The 23,294-nt window shown below is 34.4% G+C and overlaps 1 protein-coding gene across 1 annotated transcript; it reads left to right on the plus strand.

Annotated features, from left to right (window-relative positions):
• Positions 1 to 4,773: 4,773 nt before the first annotated feature.
• LOC119635763 (organic cation transporter protein) lies at positions 4,774 to 22,471 on the plus strand. Its single transcript, XM_038030764.1, has 11 exons — positions 4,774 to 5,172; positions 17,910 to 18,276; positions 18,384 to 18,645; positions 20,145 to 20,251; positions 20,309 to 20,932; positions 20,997 to 21,117; positions 21,184 to 21,277; positions 21,472 to 21,572; positions 21,638 to 21,718; positions 21,788 to 21,898; positions 21,971 to 22,471. The coding sequence occupies exons 2-11, from the start codon at positions 18,134 to 18,136 to the stop codon at positions 22,040 to 22,042; spliced, it is 1,716 nt and encodes a 571-aa protein (XP_037886692.1). The 5' UTR covers positions 4,774 to 5,172; positions 17,910 to 18,133; the 3' UTR covers positions 22,043 to 22,471.
• The last annotated feature ends 823 nt before the right edge of the window (positions 22,472 to 23,294 follow it).

Here is a 23,294-nt window from a genome sequence, read left to right on the forward strand (position 1 = left end):
TCTATTTGAAAATACTTAAATTTTTAATTGAGAAAATCCACGATCAGTTCCGAAAATAAAAAAAAAATAAAGCAAATAACACTGCGGTGCAAATATTACGAGGGTCTGCACCCTTATAATCCGGGGTAATTCGTCGGATTCCAAGGGTCATCTCATAAGATTTTATCTGTGTCTTTACTGTACAACCTTTCGTTAGATAATATAACTTTTTTTCTTTTGTTTAGAGTTTTATATATATGTCATATAACATATAAGAAATTTGGGTTAAATATATTGTAGCTAAGGCACTTCATAGGCAATTCATGTGAAATTCTTTGTATGCTTTATGTTAACTCGTTGTCGCAAGAGATTTTTACATTATCTCTGGTTACATTTCTAAGCCTCAATCGAAGTTAAAACTAAGTCAGAACGTACATCTTTCCTTTGGATCACGCGAGAATCAACTCTTCCTTTTTTTTAACGAAAGACGCTTTTATTGTAAATTCCCACTTAAAGGACGCCGTTGACAATCTTAACCACTGCCCATCGTCAGTCACTGTATTCTTACTACTACATATCTAACTTAAATACTAGCATATCCTTCCGGGTGATATGTAAGGGCAAAGCGAGCTGGCGACTTTGCCTCCTCACAGTATTTATGGATATTATTGCTCAGCTCAGTAGGTGCATTGTCTAAGCGTTTTGAAACATAAGCAATTTTAAAACATGAAGGAGTTCTCGTAGCAGAGACTTAATCGTAATCGTAAAGGGTCCCACGTCGACTCGTATACAAAAATCTTTGACTATTCGGATATTTTCTACTGTTCGGAGGAGGCAAAGTCGCCAACTCGTTTTGCCCTTACATATCTCCCGCTCGGGAGGAGATGCTGGTATTGAAGTTAGATAGGATATTATCGGTAATATGCCATACATTTCTACATATGTACATATACTATCCGACAATATGGCATACATTCGTTATGCGTGAAGAAACTGTAAATATCTGGCAACTTAATATAACATCTTCTTTCTTTAGCCCGGCATTCCGGAATTTGGCTGATCTTAAAAACAACAAACATTACAATATTGATTAAATTACTAAAACTTTTCAAGTTTCTTATGACACAATCGGTAAATCTTCAATTTTCCTCTTACCATGGTTGGCTTGTTTCGGTCAAACAGCGTCATTTCGCTAAAGCTTTCTTTAAACGTCTTTCTTTCTGTTCATTTTGGAAATAGCTTTTGTTGCTTAAAACCAAAAAAAATCTAATTAAAAATTGATAATAAAGTATTTGCATCCTTCGGACGTGGATTAATTAAAAAAAGAAAGTAATACGGTCGAACTAAAGGTCAAGTTTCCAAGTTCTATGTGATTTCAGCTTGCCTTTGTTTATATTTAGATGATAAGGTTTTCAATCCTTTTGGGCGACATGTGCAATGCTCAATGGTTATTGTACGCCGATAAATCCGGTCATAACCATTTTTCCAAAGTACTTATGCCTCAGGCATATATTTACGTAATTAAGCTTTTGATTTATTATAATTAGCTATTAAATGGCATATATTCAGTCCTGAGGGATATATGTTTGTATGTTAAATTATTGTTTAGACAAATCCTTGTAAGTAAGTTTAAGCTTTAGTTCTTTTAGCTTTATCTTCGACTAGTATTCTGTAAAGAAGTTTATCTAATAAATGAAACGAAGTGAAGACTACATTTTCGTAGTCATCAACAACTTTAAGACCGCTTTATCGTTCGTAATTATTATCAAAGGGCAAATTATTTATCGTTCGCAATTGTTAACAAAGGATTTCATCGAGGCATTTTCCCACTTGCTCAGCATTTCGAAACCAGTAATCGGAAGGCGCTATGCCTGATAAGCACGCTGGGGCGGTAGAACATTCCATTCGAGCTGCGACAGTGCACCATTGAAAATGCTTGCAACGTGTGGCTGAGCGTTGTGATGCAAGAGGATCCGCTAATGGTAGTGTTCTTTTCCAACCATACGACGTTGAATTTGTCGTCGATAGACATCTGCAGTAAAAGTTTCATTCGGGTTTAGTAGCTTCTAATACACTACACCTGGTTGATCCCAACATATGCACAACGAAACTTTATGACCATAAAGTGATGTCGATGTCGATGGCTCTCCTGGACTATCCCAAAGCCTTTTGCGTTTGGGGGTGTGATAATAGACCCACTTTCCACTATTACAAGAAAACTCTCCTCTTTTTTGTCTAGCAAGCAAAGAAATGGAAATGTTTAAATGGCACTCTCAATCAATTCGTATGGTAGCCATTTTCTACGGCAGCACCTATTGCTACCTGTTGTAGTGTTGTTTGTTGGTAAATGATGAATTCTTTATTAATGAAGCCAAGGTATCAGCTTCAGTAGCATTTTTATGTGAGCTACGTCCTTTCAAACTATTAGGAGGGACGAGATGAGATCGCAGGATTCGCCAATGATGGGACATTCTTCACTCTCACTCACGTACATTTCAGTACATTCCTTGTGGAATACATGATTATATGAAATAACGTCTTAATAGTGTGATACTTGTGTAGGTCCTCTCCACCAAGAAACTATTAGTCAAATCGAACTGATTAGTCCAGAATACCACAGAAAGGAATAAAAATTAAAAAAAAAAAAAAACTATGAAAAAATGGAACGGTTTGTGCTTTGCGTAATATTTGAGATAATTGAATAATATGTAATATATGTTATATCATATAATGTAATTTATTTATGATATAAAAGTATGTATGTATGTATGTATCTTATAGAGTTATTGTTAACAGCTTCAAAAAAAACATATTAATTCAGTTATGGAGGATGAAAAAGACTTTTAGCCTCTTTGGATTCTTTAACGGTAAATTAGAAAGTGACATTCATCATCCAAATTTATGTTTCTCTTCTCTAATGGACATAAAGCTCAACTTAACACTAACAATTCACGCACCCGATTAACTAAACGTATGGACAACTCGCGTGTCACTACTTCATCAATGATTGGTTTGTCTCTTAATTTATCAAAGAAAGGAACCACCTGTTGTTTTTTGGATTTTGACAACAACTAATGTAATATAAGTAAATGTAAATAAATATTTGCTTCGTTTTTCTGCTTTTTCATTTGCTCATGAACGATAGAATTGAAACTAACACGAATGCCTTATATGATGGCAATAAAAACGTTCATCGGCTTGCTCGCACATGAAAGCTAACTTTCGAATGCAGTTGTGCCTAATGCACGCGATCTGCCGGCGCAGTTTAAATACTACAGCAACAAGTAATTTTTAAAGCATCGTATGGTTCGAAACTGAATCAGTTATGTTCAGCACTGTCGGTTGGCAATCGTTTGCAAGTTCGCTTCGAAAACCACTCCTAGCTTGGCATTTGGTAATTATGCTGTTGAAGTTGAATTTTCACATGTAAAATATCTAATATACCCCTTTCCGTATTTGATGATGGCCTTTGAAATTTTATATGTACCTTAGTGTGGTCGCTTGACGCTTTTGTGATCAATTTGAAATAAATAATTAAATCAATAGCAGAGTTTTTATGAAATGTTAGCCATAATTTCGGACGGGAAATTAATAAATAAATATTGTTAGAAAAGAGAACATTTATTTTGATTATCAACTTTCCAGTTTAATGTTGTACTTTGTGACACATTTAGCAAAACAATCAATTTTCACGGTTTGGTTCATTTGGCCAATTCTTAATATGAGCCTGTGTGCAAAACATTTCGAATGTTTCCTCCAAATATCGAACCGAAATTTTAAATTTTGCGATAACAAGCATATTTACTACAGAAAGGCATCGAACAGACAGACGGCCGGACAGACACGCCCGCATCGATTCAGAACTTAATGCTGATAGAGAGTATACATACTTTTCATCGTCTTCTAAGCTTTCGTCTACGTATTGTAAACATGTTATCAAAATGAAAATACTGCAATTCTTCAGAGCAGTTGTCTGCTCACCTAGGCATAGCTTTTAAAAGGTTTTCAAAATTTATATAATAAATTTTTTTTCAAAATGAACAACGGCAGCTGGACAGACACGCCTGCATCGATTCAGAACTTAATGCTGATAGAGTGTACACCTACTTTATACCGTCTTCGATGCTTCCAACTACGCGCTATAAACATGTTTGTCAAAATGAAATGAATGTCTGCTCAAATAGGAATAATTTTTAAAAGGTTTTCAAGCTCATGTAAAAAATATTTAAAAAATTAACATTATTTTTGGCCTTGACAGTTAGTTGTTGAAGAAACTTACGCGGAAGAGAATCTAAAATGCCTCTCTTTTCATTCACCATTTATATGATGAAAGAAAAAAGCTATCAGAAAGAGAGATAATTTTATTATATACAAAAAAAATCTTATAAAAAATGTAACATTGACATTGGTGTTAATAAGTTTCGAAGCAAATGTGTTTCTTATATTTCTTGCTGTTAATAACATCGCCTTGCGAATGCACTTTTTTCTTTTTATTATCATTAGTATTTCTATGAAAGGCCACGGGGACGGGACGGCTGAACATTGCGCTAAAGTGAAAAAATATTTAAAATATTATTATATTGATTTAAATGCGATTATTTCGTAGAAAACGAAAAGTTTATTAACATTTAATCTACTAAAGTTATTAAGAAATAACTGCTGTACTCGCATTTTTAACGTTTGGAACAGCTGTTTAGTAGCGGTATTTACAAAAAAAAAAAACAACAACAATTTTATCACCACTTTTGTTTAATAAACAAATACACATAGATAAATAAATAAAAACAAAATTGTAAACGCAATGCATGCGAAATAAAAAAGCGGCTTATTTTTTTAAAGCACTGAGAATTTGTACAGATGTACTTTCGGTATATTGCACTAGCGCAACGAGAAGGTGTACTGGCTTTGCCAGAGCCGATGTAACATCAAGAAATATTATATTTCAAATATATAAACATACAAACAATATTGCCTGCATACACACACACACATAGCTTTTGTAAAGGTGAGCGTTGAAATTGTTCGAAGGATAAGTTAATAGAGACAAAAAGTGAAGACATTATAATCTTGTAAGATGGACCATTGATTACCCGACACTACTTCTTCTAATACCTCATACCTCGCTATCATGGGAATGGTGGCTCGTCATGCCAACGCTCATATCTTTCAAGGAGGTATTCCAATGGGGTAAAGGTAATTTTTTTGTCCAAAACTTCACATTCTTCACGTACTTTTGTTATTAATTATCCAAAATTAGATACTGTTGCCGTATGAAGGCTTATTTTAGGAGGGGTATGATCTAAACATGCCGCAGCAGCAATGCAGCTCATGCTTAATGAAAGGTGATGTAAAGGATAATAGTTGCATTTTCGAAGAAGTGAAAGGGTCGGAAAGTACGAAAACTCATGAAGAAAGCAATTGATAGAATCAACAAGTTCACATATTTTGAAATTTGACCGAAAAGTCACATCTTAAGATAGCTCAGTTTGCGTTCACGCCTTTAAAAACTATCACCTGTTTTTTAAAGCACTACATGCCTGCTCCTATGTCCTTGTAGGTTTTATTTTTAAAATTCAGAGAAGAGCAGCTCTACATAAAAAGAGATAAAAAAACTTCCGTTTAAAGAGGAGTAGATGAATACATCACTTGTGTTTGGAAAAATGTGTTTCCTTTAACGGCAATTAAGTTGGATGGAGGATGTTAATGCAAACTTCGACTCTATATATTCCACAGTTTGAAAATTCTTCTCAATAGGAGCAAGGTAGTGATGGGCATTAGAATATGCGGCTTAAGTGATTTCCTTACACCAACCACTAAAGGATGACGGTATACTCAATTTGTCGAATGTAGGCTTCAGAGACTCTGTTAAGTATATATATATATATATATATATACTTGATCAGCATGAAACTCTGAAGTGATTAGGTCGCGTCTGCCCGTCCGCCTGAAGTGTATTGTATGTGTTATTGAAATTCTCCTGCTCCCAAAAATAAAAGTATGGACTTCAAATTTGGGCAGGTTGGTATTGAAAGTGAGCTACACTAAACGCAACTTTGTTTAAAAAAAAAAAAAAAAAAAAAAAAAATACGACGTCAAAGATTTCAATGGTTGTGGGTATGCGAGATTCGGCTCCAACTGAATATAACTTTCTCGCTTGTGTATTTTAGGTATTTTCTGAAGCCATTAATTTCAAGAAAATATGAATAAATTATTTAGAAAACAAACCTCAAATTTCTCAACTATTAATAGCTTATGGCAAAACCCACAAAATCGAAATAAACAAAGTTATTGGATGCAGCCCTATTATTTTTTAACCATTTAAAAAGCATATATTTAAAAAATTAAAATTTCAAATAAACAACAATTCCAATTATATTACAACAATTCAAATATATTTCAAAAAAGTGAAAGACAGAACGAACTATTTTGATATAACATAATAAAACATGTTCGTTGTAAACAAAAGTTAACAGGTGAAGTGACTCCCCCTCAACGGACATATAGACATAATTAATTAATCACAAATTTAACAAAGTCATAAATTTTTCATTAAGTACTCTAAGCAAGTTTTTTATAAAAATATCAGCTATCATATTGACAAAGTTGCAGAACGTTAACACAATTTCACTTTGTTTATATATATACCGCTAATGTGTTGACAACGGGTCGGTGGATGGCACTTGAGTTACTTTATGAAATTCGAAGCACATTCCATTCAGTAAATTCTTGATAAATACACCTTCCCCTCCTTTCGTGCACGCCGTATCTTTCGACTCTGTGCTGCTTAGATCTACTGAACGAAACGAAAATTCTGCTTCTGCAAAGAAAAATGCTTATCGGGTATACGACTTTCGATCCTTACCATCACCACTATAGTCAGCGTCTATGTGAACTACAATTTGTCGACCTGACTTGCAGTATTTCAATGGTTCCTTTTGTGTTGCACACAGGTATCTTAGAATGCGTTTTGCTACTGACGTGTGTTCTTTAGGTGGTTACTTATTCCTTTGCCCTACTCCACGTACGGACTATGAAATGTCTTGGCAAGTGCTTACTACTAAGTGCGTAAGCGATCCTATAAGACTCTAGCATATACACGGCTATATTACATTCTATCTGGTGTCGTGTACCAAGTGGTATTCCTATTGGCCGACAACTTTCCATTTTTTAAGTCTGCATTAGCTTCTTGATATGTCTTTTCTCACAAATATGCCGCAAATTGATTCCACTTCTAGGCTTAAAAAATGTTGAACAGGTCCTTTGTCTAGCACTTCAATCTTCGCTATCAGGTATTTTTTGATTCGAGTCATCGTCTATTTACTCGAGCAGCTTATAAATAAATCATCAATATATATTTCCTTACCAGTGTTCTTAGTATAAACGCAAGATGCACTCTTGCGTTGGTGGGAAACGATTCAAAGTGATGTTCGAAGATCAGAGTTGCTTTGTAGAAAGAGTAAACCGATTGAATTATTTTCATACTTACTTAAGAAAGCCACATAGTTGTTTAAATCAATGCCTTAAAAAATCCAAGAATAAATACTGTTAGAAGTCATACAATCTACACCTATACACATAGCGGAGGAAAATCTAAAAATAAATGCCTCGGATTAAAGTTAAATATAACAGCTGGGCTTGTAAAATAGGTTATGTAGTAAGATAAAAAGTTCATTTAATACACAAGAATGTTATTAGATAAGTGATAAATTAATATAAATTTTTTTCATAATTTGATCAATTTTGTTTTTGTAGCGAGTCTACATTTGCTACTTTGTGCAGCTTTTTAATAGAAAAGGACTTAGGCAAGTTGAGCATCGTTTTTATTCATTTATTTTGGCATGTTTCCAAGTCGGGATCTATCCGACACCTCTTAGTTAGTTCTCTACGAAATTTCGGGGTAACCGCAGCCTCTCGAAGAGCTGCATCTAACAGTCAGGCGAGAAGGCATTCATCTCGATAATCAGATAGGTAGTGCATCTTCCTACCAGGAGCAGTCCTACTTTTGCACAATCTGCTCCCGTGTACATCCGTTAAGCTGACGACTTATCGTTCCAATTACGAACTTACGTCAAGCTATACAGATTTAGGTAACCCCTCAGTGCACGCAGCCGTAGCCACTTTTGCCTTTGGACTTGACACACGTTCCGGAAGGCCATGCATTACCCAATCCTATCTCGAGGAAATAATGTTTCCAACAGCGCACGCCCAACTGTGCTCCAACATTCTTAAACTTCGTTGACCATCAGAACAACCTGAATTTGATGATCTCCATAAAAGAGAACCAAAGCGAGAAGAATTGAAAAGCGAGCCATCTTGCGATAGTCCTCTTGGGTTTCCAAGAAAAAAATCGTCGCCATGTTATAAACAGCAAACCCAAGTACTTAACCTTAAACACGGACTCCTTTGCCGTTGACTGTGCTGCTTTTGAGCGGGGGAACCATGAAAGCAATAGTCAACGTTTATAGAGAGCATCACGAAAAGATGAGGGTCTCAGGAGGTCTGTGATCACGTTGAGAATCGCTTAGTTCCACTCCCCCAAACCTTCTTTACAGTGCTTGACTACCAAGTCGAAAATAGCGCCAAGTTTTGTGCCTTTGCTAAAAATGTCGTTACTAAGTTGCAGTTTATCGCTAAGTAAAAAAAAGCAAATAAGTATTAAAATTAGAAAATGTTAGGAGGCAAGCACATATAAAACAATAAAATAAACTAAGCACATCATAAAACAAACTAAACCTTTAATTACGATCACAAAAACAAAAAAAAACTAAATTATAGCTACTAATTTTCATGGACAGTTACAATAGCAACACTAAAAGAATGCATTGTCCAAATCGAGTTATAATAATCTCCAGAGACATTATATGTCTCTAAATTTTAAATATGTCTTAAACAATGCCGGAACCTATCAGAAACAAGTAATTTTATTACTAAATCCCTTCTTTATCACCGCAGATTTTAGATATCTTTTAATGGGACGCTAGTTTTGGATTTTCTGCTAGTTAATGCATAATGTGTATAGCATGTAATGTACAGGCAGTCTTGTATTTGTGTTTGAACGTGATTGGGCAAGATTAACTATTTGTTCAATATAACTCTCAAGCATTTAACGCGGTCAAAAACAATGGACCTTCGATTCTCAAATTAGATGAAGGGTTCCTTTTCCCAATTAAAAAACGTACGCGTACGTCTTATCTGCATTTAACTTTATTTTCCATTTATTTAGGCAATTAAACATTATACTAATCGCGATTTGCAACTTATCAACTACTTCACAAGCATACACCGATATCATCAAAGTATAAATCAATCCAAGTGACAATCAATAAGTTTCGGGAAGTCGAACATAGGATCGAATATAGCATATTTAAAAACATTTAGATCTGTAGCAATGTATATACCTCTGTGGATGTATATAAGTTAAATTTCTTCTCAAAAAGCATCGAAGAAGCAACGTTCTATTCTCATGGAAAGTTTGTGATGCCCAAATCGATTTCTTTTTAATATCAACAACCTAATTGTCCACCCACAAATTTTGAGCATTAACTCATTCGCTTCCTTGTAGCATTCCCTTCCCATAGCGTTCATCGGTAGACATAACAAGACGGTTAGGAAGTTTGACCATTTTTGTCCTCTTAAACGAAATGATTAGTGGAGACGTCACAACTGTAAGGACGTTTCCGTCCCTTTCCTAAAGGCTGGGACAGCTCAGCGGCCTAGGATAATGGAAACGCACAAGAAATTTGTATTTTGCAGGGACCTTTATTTTCTATTTCTCTCGTTACACTTTCCTTTCAAACGCGTCTCTACAAATCTACGACCACAACTGAACTTCATTAGTCGGCGACTCAAACTCAACTTACTTAACCTATCCTTAACCTAACTTAACCTAATCTTAATCTATTTCTATCCTATCTTAATCTATTCCTATTCTATCTTAATCTATTCTTATCCAATGTATATCCTATTCTTATACTACGCCTATCCTACTCTTATCCTATCTTACTCCCTAGCACTCCTCTCTCCCCAGCCAAAGACAGAGAACCCGTGAGGCCAAAACGAGGGACGACTTTGGGTCCTTACACAACATGTAGATATTCTTGATCAGCAACAAATTCTAAATCAATTTAAGCATGTTCGTCTATATGGCTGTGCAAAATTGTGTATAAACACTCTCCTGGTCGCAAAAATGAAGTTATTGACTTGACACATTGCAAGTTGAAAGTCTTTCTCGCAAGTTGGTATTGAAAGCCAGTCGAAGGTCACGCTCTCCGTCGCCCTTAAACGGAGAACATTTCTGTTTTCAAAAGGATTAGAAAATTGGTTTTTTCCCATTACTCATAAACTACAGATGATAAATGCCCAAAAATTTGAGCGCATATTTTATAGGCGATGCTGTAGTATGTGTAGAAAAATCAAAATTTCATTTTTTTTCAATGTGTTTATAAGGCATAGAAACAAGTTCCGAAGACCCCAAGGAATATATATATATCTTGGCCAGTTTCAAGTTTTGAATGCATCTATACATGTCAGTCTGTTCGTCCGTCTACCTAACTGTGTAGTATCTGTGATCAAGAATCTCCCTTTAGTGAAAATGAAGATTAGCCTGTGACTTAAACTTTTCAAAGAGCACGTCTACAACGCCCACTTGCCTAAGCGACAAAAACTTTTACTTCGAAAATACAAAAAATCAGCCGCGTGCACCCCATATTGTAAAGCATAAAAATTTAGTTTTTAATTTTTTAAAATTATTATTAGGATATGGGTATAAAAAATTCGGTCACAACCGAATATAATTTTCTTAGTTTTTTTATTAGCTTTTGTTTTTTGTTAAATATTTTTGTATCTATAAAGAAAAAAATTTTATTGCAAATAAATTGTTTTATCAGTTTAATGTTTTAAGGGCACTTGCATGTATGTAAATATTTTGTAATATTAAATTTATCGTTTAGCTAAAGTATAATGGTTATACGCTTCTACGGTATATTGTATCTAGGGAGAATTGAAACACTCTCCTGTTTAAAAGACGAAAAATGATTCTACGTTCACTTGCATTCGCTTCACACTTCACTACACTTCACTAATTAAGGCAAATCTCGTCTATATAACACGATCTAAATAAAGTAAACGCTTATTTCACTTCTGCCTCAAACTCAGCGCAAATAGATACCATGTTCAATAAGTGCTCCTTCAAATGCTAAATTCATTTACGAACTGCCTAACTTATTATCCGCATACTTTATCTTAACGTCCAACGGTTTTACTTTATCTCAAAAGATTTGAATTCTCGCAGAATGGCAAAAATGAAAATATATAAGTAAAATTTTGCATCCATAGGTAGCGAATAAATCTAGTTGAGATTTTAGAGAGTATGTAGCACGCCCATGTATGCGCCCACAAAGACTATCTAATTGTAATTTACACATTCTACGAGATGCCGGTAAAATTGCTTTCCGAAACAATTAATCAACAATTAAACAAGTAATTAAGTGTAGCATTATTGATTTTAATTCGCGTAACATGTTCCCTTTGTCCCTTGTAAACTTGATTAAATTGTTACCCTCACGAGTGAGTTATTCCCCCTGAGTGACTTTATTCAGAAGAACATATTAGGTTGAGCACTGGAAGAGAGAACATGTTTTTAGGTTAGTCTTTCCTTTCCGCAATGTGTGTAAATTCCTTGATCGCTGTATATATATATATATATATATATATATATATTGGAAAATGTTTTCTTAATTTATCTAAGAAATTAGTTACTTTGCGTGTCAATCAAGTAGGAAAGACAGTTTAATTGTTATGAGATGATTGAGCGTTTTTCATATCAGTCAGCCGAAAGGAAGGTTATGATAATTGTTATCTCATTTGTAACATCTAATAACACTATGAATGCAATAAAGTAGCCTACGTAGAATTATATTTAGATTCAGTTAGATGTGCACACATTTAAATTGAATCGCAAACATTTAAAAAAAAAGCACATGACGAGCATCGTATTCGCTCTAAAACGAATAGTTTATACTTTGCTAACCATGGGCATAGAATCTTTTATGATTAATAGAAAACATGCTCTATCCTATCATGTAAAGAACTTTTGATTAATTAATGAATTTCAATTACACAAAAATTACCGCCCAGACTTAACTGAAGGCAAAGAATATTCCTCAAGAAATTTCATTTTACATAAATGTTTTCCTATGACTTACGCTAAACACTACTTACTTACTTACTTACGCACTTACTAATTACGCACTTACACATGATGTGCGTTAAAAAATTTCATTTTCCTTAAGAAATTTCATATTACGTAAATATTTTCGTATGACTACCTACGATAAACACTGCTTAGGCACTTACACATGATCTTCGCCGGAAAACTGACCATTGAAATTTTTTTAATTGTTCAAGACATGTCAAGCATTGAGTTCTTTATTTCTTTTGCCGCAGATCTATCTTGATCGGCTTTGAGTTGTTGTTATAAACGAAAGGATTTTAGATACACTCATCTTTTATTAGACTGATCGAGCATGCGTGATCCAAATTTGGTACACCTAGATGCCATTTCAAATTGCTATTATGGGTCAATTTTCACGACAAAATGTTAAAAATCGATTCTTTTTGCCATATGAAGGCAGATTTTTCATAGGATGTTATTCAAGAAAGTGGCCAATTCTATTAAAATTTTTCACATCAATTCAAAATGTCAAAATCGGGAAATTTTGAAAATAGAATTTCTTTCAAATGACAACTTTTTCAAAATAAGGTCCCTGCGTTGAGTAAGTGGTGGCAAAAGGGGTCCGACCTGATCCATTTTCAATTCGATTCTTTCTTGGATGAAAACACATCAGCATAGCAACTTTCGATAAAATATCTTAAAAATTCCTACCTTTATATTAAATATGGAAATACACCGACCGACGAGCAGACAAGTTTAAGTAGCTCGGTGTGGTCTCTCTGCAGATATAACTTACATCGGGACAAACTTATATAGCTTACATCACAAACGGTGTAGAATATAGAGAGCGGAGTAGAGAATAAATCGCGAGATTGACGAAAAATACTGGGAGAGATGTTGTTGCTGTTGTTTGAAGACACATCTACGTCAACACTAAGCATTTCTTTGTTACACTTTTTTGTTAGGAACCACCGTAATGCGAATGCTTTCCTACACACCGCCTGTCTGTATTGAACTTATTATCTTCGTTTTTTGATTGGATCTGCGGAGATTAACTAAAAAATATTTCTTTTCATTTTACGATTATAATTTTTAAGTCTTTAAGATTTCCAGCAATGGGAAGGCAAGACTAACTTAGAATGAAATCTTCGTTACGTTTAACAGTAAAGGAGGAAGCACAACGCTACTACGAAAATGTACAAGTTTATTTTATTGGAAATTTATAACAATTCTATAAATATAATAACCTAAAAGTAGCAATAACAGCAAACAACACACATTAGAATTATATGCCACCAACGATGGATGGGAGACATATTCATTTTGACAAAACATGTGCAACGTCCCGCAGCATATATATATTCTTGATCGGCATCAAATTCTTAAACGGCTTAAGCGTATCCGTCTGTCCGTCTGTGTAATGTCTGTTGCAAAAATCCTCTTGGCCGCAAAAATGAAGCTACTCGATCTCAACCTTAGCAAAAACAAACGCAGAATCAAACCTCAAAAATTCCACAAAGCGTGTCATTATTTGGTCAGTTTCAAATTCGGAATGCACCTAAACTTATCCGTCCGCGCCTATATCGTCCGGTCTGTCCATCTGTCCGCGTGCCCAACTGTGCTGCATCTGTAATTCGCACTCTCCCGCCCACAAAGAAGAAAAGGAAAGGTTTAAAAATGGTCCAAACAGGTCAAAGAACACGCTTATACACCCAAACCCGAGAATGTCTTTGCCTACCATATCTTTAGCCCATCGATCTTAAATTACAACAGATACGTCATACAAAAATTCCACAAAACTATTTTACAAGGATAGAAAAAAGCAGCCACGCCTATCTAATGTTATGGGGTATGCAAATTTAATTTTTTTTTCCCATCTTCTATATGATAACGTAAATGGGCACAAAGGATTCGGTTGCAACCAAATACAATTTTCCTACATGTTTAAGATTATTTTGTAACCTAACATAAGAATGATAAGAAGTGTCATTTATCAACTTTCATCCCTTACAGGATGCGAGTTCAAAGTTGAATTGCTTAGCTAGATGAGTAAATCAGACGGGTTCGGATGATTTAGAAGAAAAATTCCAAAAATTTGATAAATGACGTAATGATTAACTGTGTTTTTAAGAAACCATTATACTATAAACAAAAAAAAGGGCATTTGCCTTCCTTAGAGACAATAAATGATAATGATCAGGATGACAACTGCTACAAATAAGAAAATTATTTTTGGCTGTCGTCGAATCTTTCACAATCCCCAACTTCATCTTAAAAAACAAAAAAATAAAATGAGAAAAGAAGTTAAATTTCAGTTAATTTCCGTTCTTATGTAGACAGTGATCAGCCCTAGAATAAAATCGGAAATTTGTATTATTATATTATAGTTTAAGGGTAATGAACATAAAATCCAGCAAACGGGCCGTTCTCAATTTATTTTGTATCGTAGGCGTGTTTTTGACCGATTTGAACCATTTTCAATTTTCAATCTGCTCGCAGAAACTTCCAGGTTTTTTGCCAAATTTAGAGCCAGGCAGTGCAGTCTAGTATTATCGCTGCACCGTAATCCTTTGTTTACCCTCAAGCATTATTTTTCTATTTTATGTACCCATTATTATAATACTAGCATAAGCGTTCTTCTCACACCTAACATTTTGTCAACGCAAGCATATTATTAATTTTATGGAACGATATAAGAACGAGATTCACAAGGTTCCCATTTCGATTCAACAATCAAGTCAATTTTAATCTTATCTTCTTGTCTTCTAACTACACAGCCAGGTATTCCTCGAATGCAAAATGTTAAGACATCAAAATAGATAGTAAAAGTTCTCTGAAAATATTCCTTTCAGTGTGTTGAACGCCACGCTGGGTCTTGCAAACGTCTTGATAAAATGACTATATCGTCATGTTTCGAGGATGGGAACTAAAATGATTGATTGGATGGTGTTGAAATTACATCGAGAAGCATGACAATACCTTACTCATGAAAAACACATTTCAGCGAAATTTTTCTTACCATAAATTTTTTATTAGAAATGTTGCTCTTTATCCTTTTGTGACTGCATGCACTTATATATTTCAGGCGATTTCCAGATGTGTTACGACATTTTTTCTATATACGCTTTGTAAGCTTCTCGAACGCTTTCCGTTCCTTTAAAAGAGAAAACTTAATCTCGCCTTAATAAATTGTAGTTGTTGGCACTCAGCTATGCATTGATAACTCTTACTATTCATTACCATCTTTTGATAGTTTGCTAGACTGTTTGAAATGGTAGCAAAAACAAAAAAACAAAAGTTCATTACCTAATAAATTGTTAATCATTTACCTGCAGAATTACTTTGGTCTGTTTTTGCACTTTAGGGAATAAACAAAAGTTATACGGTTTGTATTTCTAAACTTTGTAATCTTTATCACAAATAGCAATTTTTTTTATTTAAGTCAGGTACAGTTACTTTGCTTTTTGAATTTATTACTCATAAGGTAGGAATTTGTCGTTAAGCACCAGTGCCGTTTCAGCAACACTTCATAAAGTAAGCAGAAAGGAAATGTGATATGATGTATAGCATTCTCGTGTGTTGGTGTACACCCGAAAAAAAATCGAATGAATATATTTATAACAGTTATAGAGAATTTAAACCAGTTTTTTTGTTTTTAATTTTCAAAGCAACCCCGGTTCAAAAGAAAACATATGAAATCAAAGGGAGATATGGTGAATTCGAAAGAAAAATCATGGCACTCTCTGGGTGAATCTTATCTATCTTGCTGCATGTAATTATTAATTACTGGTCTAATAATTTTATACCCTTAGATTTGCGATGCATTAAAGTTATTCCCCTTCCTAAAGCAGGTAAACAGTTAAATAATTTCAGCACCTTTAGAACCATCTCGCAAGTTTCTATGTTCACAAAGGTTATTAATCTCATGGTTGAGGGGAGGCTAAGCGATTTCTTGAAAAATGGGAATATTATTCCAGCGCGTTCTTATGCGCGTCATACACACAAATCTACGAACGTATGCATCAGCTGTTTTTCCTCTTGGCGAGTCTAAGGAAAGCTGGCAAAGTGCTTATCAAGCTTTGTATGGACATCAGCAAAGTTTATATTGCGTGAACTTGACACGAAGTTTGGTAAAATTCCCTTAAACTTTTCAATACCTCTTCAAATGCATCTGTGAACACAAAATATTTTAACCCTGTGTTGGTAATGAATACAGACAGAGCTATATGGCAATATTCCACAAGGCAGTTGCTTGACCTCCATACTCTTCAATCTATATATAGCATGACTGTCAGGATGTTGTCATCCTGGCACTCTCTGGGTGAAGCTTGATATAGTGATATTTTGGCACTTTGTACTAAATGCTACCTGCCTTTCAGGTATAGTTTTTTTAGTCACTATAAATGAACTCTTTAATCGATTCTTAGCCATTTTATAAAATTGAAACGATGGAATAAAGTAAAAACCAAGGAAATTATATTCAGTGATGATCGAATCTTTTATACCCATCGCCTTATCCCAAAAAAAAGACAAAAAAAGTAAAAGAACTAAATTTTCGTGCTCTATAATATGGAATGGGCATAGCTGATTTTTTCCATTTACAAAGAGTTTATCGCATAGGCGTATGGATGTTGCAGGCGTGTCTTTGGAAAATTTAAGTCATTTTCATATGTTTTCGCTAATGGGAGAATGTTTACCACAAATAGTACACAGTTGCGCAAATAGACGGATGGACATACGAACATGTTTAGGTCCATTCCAAACTTGAAACTGATCAAGAATTTATATGCTGTGCGAGGTTTTTGAAGCTTGTTCCTGCGCGTTATAAAATTAAATTTTGATACATTATTTATATATAATGGGTGGGCGTGGTAAATTTTTTCATTTTTGTACAGATGCTACAGCATCGCTCATAGAATATGCTTTCAATTTTTTGTTCATTTATCTCCTATAGTTTATGAGCAATGAAGAAAAGATCAGACATATTCTCAGTTTACGTAGTATTGTAGGCGTGCCATTTGATCTATTTGACCCATTTTCAATACGAACTTGCGTGCGTGACAACTTTCAATGTTTCTGCGAAATTCCAAGTCGATAACTTCATTTTTACGACCACTAGAATGATTACACCAAACATTGTATGGGGACCGACAGACGAACAGGGTCAAAATGATTTAGAATGTGACACTGATCAAGAGGATATATACTTTATTGCGTGTCTGATGCTTCCTTTTGCAAGCTGCAAACGTTTCGACAAAATGAATATACCCCTCATCCTTCGATCATGGGTATAAAAAAAGGGGTAATTTACTTAACAGAAGATAAGGTCTTAAGATTGAAAGGAAAGTAACCAGCAGATGCTCGTAAACATTCAAAGAAATCTGATAATAAATTCTGATTAAAGGTTATTGATTTAATTAACTATTATTGATTTCGAAATATCATCTCTCTAAACGATTTTGTGTACATCCATTAAAGAAGATTTTTATTATTCTCAATTATTGAAGATATTGCTTTATATGAAATACATTCAGTCAATATTCGTTGAATTGCTCCCTGCGCTGATTTACAACAGATGCTCAAATCTATTGTTCGTTACTTGTGTTAGGGAGAAAATTTCTTTCTTCTTCTCTTCAAAAAAGTAAAAACAAAAAAAAACAAAAAAAAAAATTTATTGAGAAAATGTTTTATAAATAAATACAAAAGATTCGAAACTTTTAGCGTCATATACACTAATCATTTGTTTATAAATAAATAGTTGAAAACGTGCAGTCGTCGAATAGAAATTACGAAAAGCGGACACAAAAGAGTTAAAAAAGCGAAAAAAAAAAATAAAAATAAGAAAATTAAATGAAATAAATTCAAATATATATGTGAAAAGAGAAGAGGCATTTTTATCACATATCTAATCATTAATTATATGGAATTTTTAATGTTAAGCTTCACAAATACAACAACAATAGTATTAACAATAGTAACAGCATGGATTTCGATCAAGTTTTAGAAGAAATCGGTGAATTCGGACCCTATCAAAAGACGAACTACTTGCTTATATGTTTACCGGTCATGTTCGCAGCTGCAAACAGTTTATCGTACGTGTTTACGGCTGGAACACCCGCTTACAGGTGCTTAAAATTTACATGCATTAAAGCAAAAAAAAAACCCAAAAGAAAAAAACAACAAAAAAGAAAAGAATAAAATTAAACGATTTATCTTAACAAATATTTTAAAGATGCTTGGTACCTGAGTGTGATAGCGTTCAAGGTGACTCACAAAATTACGAATTACATCCGAATTGGTTAGTAAATGCCACACCGGGTTCCCGAGATAGCAATGGCTTTTTTACTCCGGAATCTTGTTATCGTTATCAGGCGAATAAAACCTTTACGATAAATACTGGTACGACATGTCCAAAAGAGTTATTCCCTGGAAGCATAAAGGAACGTTGCTTTCAATGGGTTTTCGATCAAAACGAACACACAATTGTACAAGAGGTAAGTGGTTTAATATAATAATCGCCGAAAGAAGCCTTTTATGGGCCCTTTTGTATAAGCGATGCAAGACATATTAAGTTAGGTTAAAGCAAACTAACAGAATAAGTATTCAAACTAGGAAAGTAAGTCCCGTCTAAACTCATGCTTTTACAACACCCTGTCCCTTGAAAAGCAAGCCTTGAGAATTAAAAAGACGTTGAACTTGGCATGCTTGGTTGTTGTTAGCAAACGCTGATTCGATCATTTTGGAAAGGTTTCTTTGTTCGGAGACAGACATAAGAAGAAAACCCATTAACCAAAAGTTACCCATGATGTGAATATTCATTGCACAAGTTCGCTTCATAAATTGGGGAAAATATAGAACGTGGATTGTAAAACAATAAGAGATAAACCAAAGAATTCTTGGCATTCGGTACAGTCTCAGTTGTTAGACCGACTCGACTCTGTCGAAATTTTGCAGGATTCCGATGTGTCATATTAAAAATATCGTACTGCACGCAGCCGAACTTCGATCCTAGAATAGATGGTGTATTTTTTCGCATTAGCTAGCATCTGCCATCACTGCCACCGCTTCTGGTATGCTTACGCCCTACACCACTTGTGACACAGGGTATATTAAGTTAGTGCGGACGTATGTAACGCGCAGAAGAGCTTAAGATAGACCCTTTATTAGACCGATCTATTCAGAATCGTAATCTGAATTAATTAAAGCCTGTCTGTCCCTCTGTCCGTTTGATGTTTGCCGATGAAGATTTGCTACAGGCTGCAATTCCAAGGATATCTTGATGAAATTTGGTACAGTGACACGTTTCGACGCAAAGACTAACACTATTAAAAAAGGTTCGGGTCGGTCCACCTTTTCGACGCCCTATCCTGAAACGTTGTTATATAGAAAAAAATTGTAATTTTCAAAATTTCCCGTCAAAAGTGGCCAAGTAGTAGTATTTCGACATTCTAAATTGGTATAAAAACTTTGGACCGGCTGGGGCCGATGTAAAGAAAACTGACTTGCATGCGACAAAGAGGTATAATTTTCAATGCTTGATGATGAAAATTATATCAAAATACTAATTTAACATAAAAAAATTAACGGTATCAAATTTGGATCATCTCGACCTATTTTTTGGATCCTACTCTAGTAACGATTTGCATGAAAATTGATACCTTGTAGAGCAAAAAAGTCACAATTTCAACAAGAGGTGATGGAAATTGACCCACAATAGTAATTTCATACAAAAATGAAATCTACAAAATGTGGGCAATCTACGCCTATTTTTGGGGCCTGTAATTATTAAACTTGTATTATATTAGGATGCGTTTTGGGCCCACTTCTCCATAAATGCGCACATGAATTGTGTGCTTTTATATAGAAACAAGATGTAATTTTTGTGTGTTCTATAATGAAAATAACAATTGTGTTTGACAATGTGGTGTAGGGTATTTAATGGTCAGTCTTGCCCGACTATAATGTTCTTACCTGTTTTCCATATAACTTACAGTGGAATTTGACTTGTAAAGAAAATGCTTGGAAGTTAGCCTTTGTAGGAACGATGCATTTCGCTGGCTTAGTGGTGGGTACAGCTCTATCTGGTTATATGGCGGATCGGTACGTCAGCAAACAAGTCTTTTAAAAAGAATGATTCTCTTTCAATTTTCATTTTAGATTTGGGCGTAAACTTATATTTGTGATATGCATTATATTTATGGCGGCGACCGGTGTCGCTCAGGGCTTATCATGGAATTACAAAAGTTTTCTAATATTTGCTTTCCTAAATGCCGTTGGCACATCGGGTGTTTATCCTTTAGCATTTATAATTGGTGTGGAGATGGTCGGACCACGTAAACGTGAAATGTCTTCAATTGTCCTAAACTATTTCTATGCAGTTGGAGAAGCGATGGTGGGCTTGTGTGCTTGGTTCTTTCACGATTGGCAATTGTTGCAATATGTTCTCTCGATACCGCCGTTATTCTTTATAGCCTACTATTGGATGGTGCCCGAATCGGTTAGATGGTTGATAGCGCGTAATGAAAAGGAACAAGCTAAAGAGATAATACGCAAAGCTGCTCAAGTTAATGGTAAAGAGTTATCCGTAATATTGTTGGCGAACTTTGAATCGACCGAAGTCGAGAATCAAAAAAAGAACAATTGCCAAGATCATCCCAAGCAAAATTGCGGAAAGGGTTGTGAGCATAAGAAAACCGATAAGCATGAGATATGGTTGGCTGTAAAGGAAGTATTCAGGTCGAAAATTTTAACTTTGCGCTATGTTTTATTATTGTATATATGGTGAGTATGCTTAATAAGAAAGTCAAGCAAACAATGGAAGAATTTATATATGGTTTTCTTGAAGGGCCATTAACGCTGTAGTTTACTACGGCCTGTCATTGAACTCAACAAGTCTGAGCGGTAATAAATATTTAAATTTTGCATTAGTATGCCTTATAGAAATACCAGGTTATACCCTAGCTTGGGTAAGGCTTCGCCTCTAACCGTAATTGATCGTAGCGAAGTGATGAATAAAACGTTCGCCTTTTTAGATCTCTTTAAACAAATTTGGTAGACGTTTGTCACTATCCGGCTCTATGCTATTATGCGCTATTACCTGCGTATTGGGCGGTTACATAACCCAAGGTAAGAAAAACCTTTTTACTTATTTCCAATAAGAAAACTTATTCTAAATTTTTGGTTGATTTTTAAATTTAAATAAAAATTTTTAAAATATTTAGTGCAAACCGATGTGAAAACACGTAATGAATAACATTTTTTTTTATAAATTATTTCTAAATTTACTCCAAGTTCTGCTTATACTTATGCGTTGTTTACAGGAACAACTTGGGCTACGGTTTGCTTATTTTTAGTAGGCAAACTCGGTATTACCTCTTCATTTGCCGTTATATACGCTTACACCGCGGAAATGATGCCTACAGTAAATTAATTGTCTCTCTAATGTTACGCCGAGTAATGTCTAATGAGAATATCATCTATTTACAGATAATACGTAGCGGCGGTGTTGGAGTCATGTCTACATTTGCACGGTTCGGCGCCATGTTGGCTCCATTTGTCCCCATATTGGTAGTGTACTTTTGTTTTCTATTCGTCCCCTATTTTCTTAATTTTCAATATATTCTTACTTCTACATAGGGTAACTATTATGAAGCTTTACCGTTGTTATTATTTGGTGCGTCTTCCTTATCGGCCGGTCTTTTAGCGTTACTTTTACCGGAAACATTTCGAAAGAAATTACCAGACACTGTATGTTTTTTGTTTTTTTTTGCCCTTTGCCACAACTTTTATTAATACGAATCTTGACAACTGTTTATTTAGGTGCTCGAAGCAAAACAATTGGGAAAAAGAAAACCTCAAGCGGAGCTAAGCACAAAAGCAGACATTCACTAACAAATTTCTTTGGTGGTGTTGTAACACTTTTGATTACATCTTTTTTTTTTTTTTAAGTTTACTATTTATAAATAGTTTAATAGGTATTAAGTTTTTTTTTTTGCTTTAAGACAAACATTATTATAATATTTTCTACTAATACTCCAGACTTTTGCTGTCTTATTTTTTTTTCTTTCTTCGCATACTTCTTAATGTAGCGTAAATGAACCGCTAATGTATTGGCATAAATTTTCAAAATTATTTTGATTTATTGAAGCATCTTTTTTTTTCACTTTGGCAAGTAATGTATGTCATTGAATAAACCCGCATTCCAATCTCGATTAAAGAAAAACTTAATGGAAATTAATGATCCGTCTTTTTACGAGCGTAATATTTCCTAGTGTTTCTTTCATTTCATAGAGAGTTGTATTAATTTTGTTTGCATTTATTTTTTTTATAACGTATGTAACACCCAAAGAAAAGTTTTAGAAACCCTATAAAGTACATATATTCTCGATCGTCATGAAATTCTGAATTGACAAAGCCATGTCTGTCCATGGCGTGTTATCGACACTATGCTAGCAGTAAAATTGAAAATATCGACTTCAAATCTGATAGACACACTGGAAGTTTTTTGCCCGCAAGGTTGGTATTGAAAAACGGCCAAATTGATCAGAGCAGAAACTCGAAATTTTTCGCATTTACTTTACGAAACACTTTGCTCTTTACGTGTAAAAATGATAATAAGCGTCCTTATCCACACAAAGTTACATTTCTCAAACAAAGATATATTATCTGCCTAAAAATAGTGGACCTGATGGATTCATTTTTCTGTTAATAATACCACCAATACGGACATCATATAAAAGGACTTGGAGAACAGAATGAGAGAAGCCAAGCGTGTTAATTCTAAAATAATTGTGGTAGACGTCACGACTTAGTGGATAAATGTTTTCTTAAAAATAACTTCGATATGGATGTCAATTGGAAGAACTTGGAGTGTGGAATGCGATAAATATTTTAATAGCGGTGGGTATGCATAGCTCGGCAAACGATTACAACATTCTTACTTGTTTTTTGTATAATATTTCGTTTGCCTTTCTACCGAGTTAAATGGTGGCTTGTAATATTTTATATAAATTTTTTTTCAAATTTTCCCGCGTTTCAAGAATTTGAAAAATGTAATATTATAATATACATATATATATATATATATATATATAATAATGCCTTTGTATTTAGCATCATTTTGAAATATTTACCGCTTTGTGTT

Source organism: Glossina fuscipes, unplaced genomic scaffold (genome assembly GCF_014805625.2).
Source record: "Glossina fuscipes isolate IAEA_lab_2018 unplaced genomic scaffold, Yale_Gfus_2 27, whole genome shotgun sequence".
Lineage (NCBI taxonomy): Eukaryota > Metazoa > Arthropoda > Insecta > Diptera > Glossinidae > Glossina > Glossina fuscipes.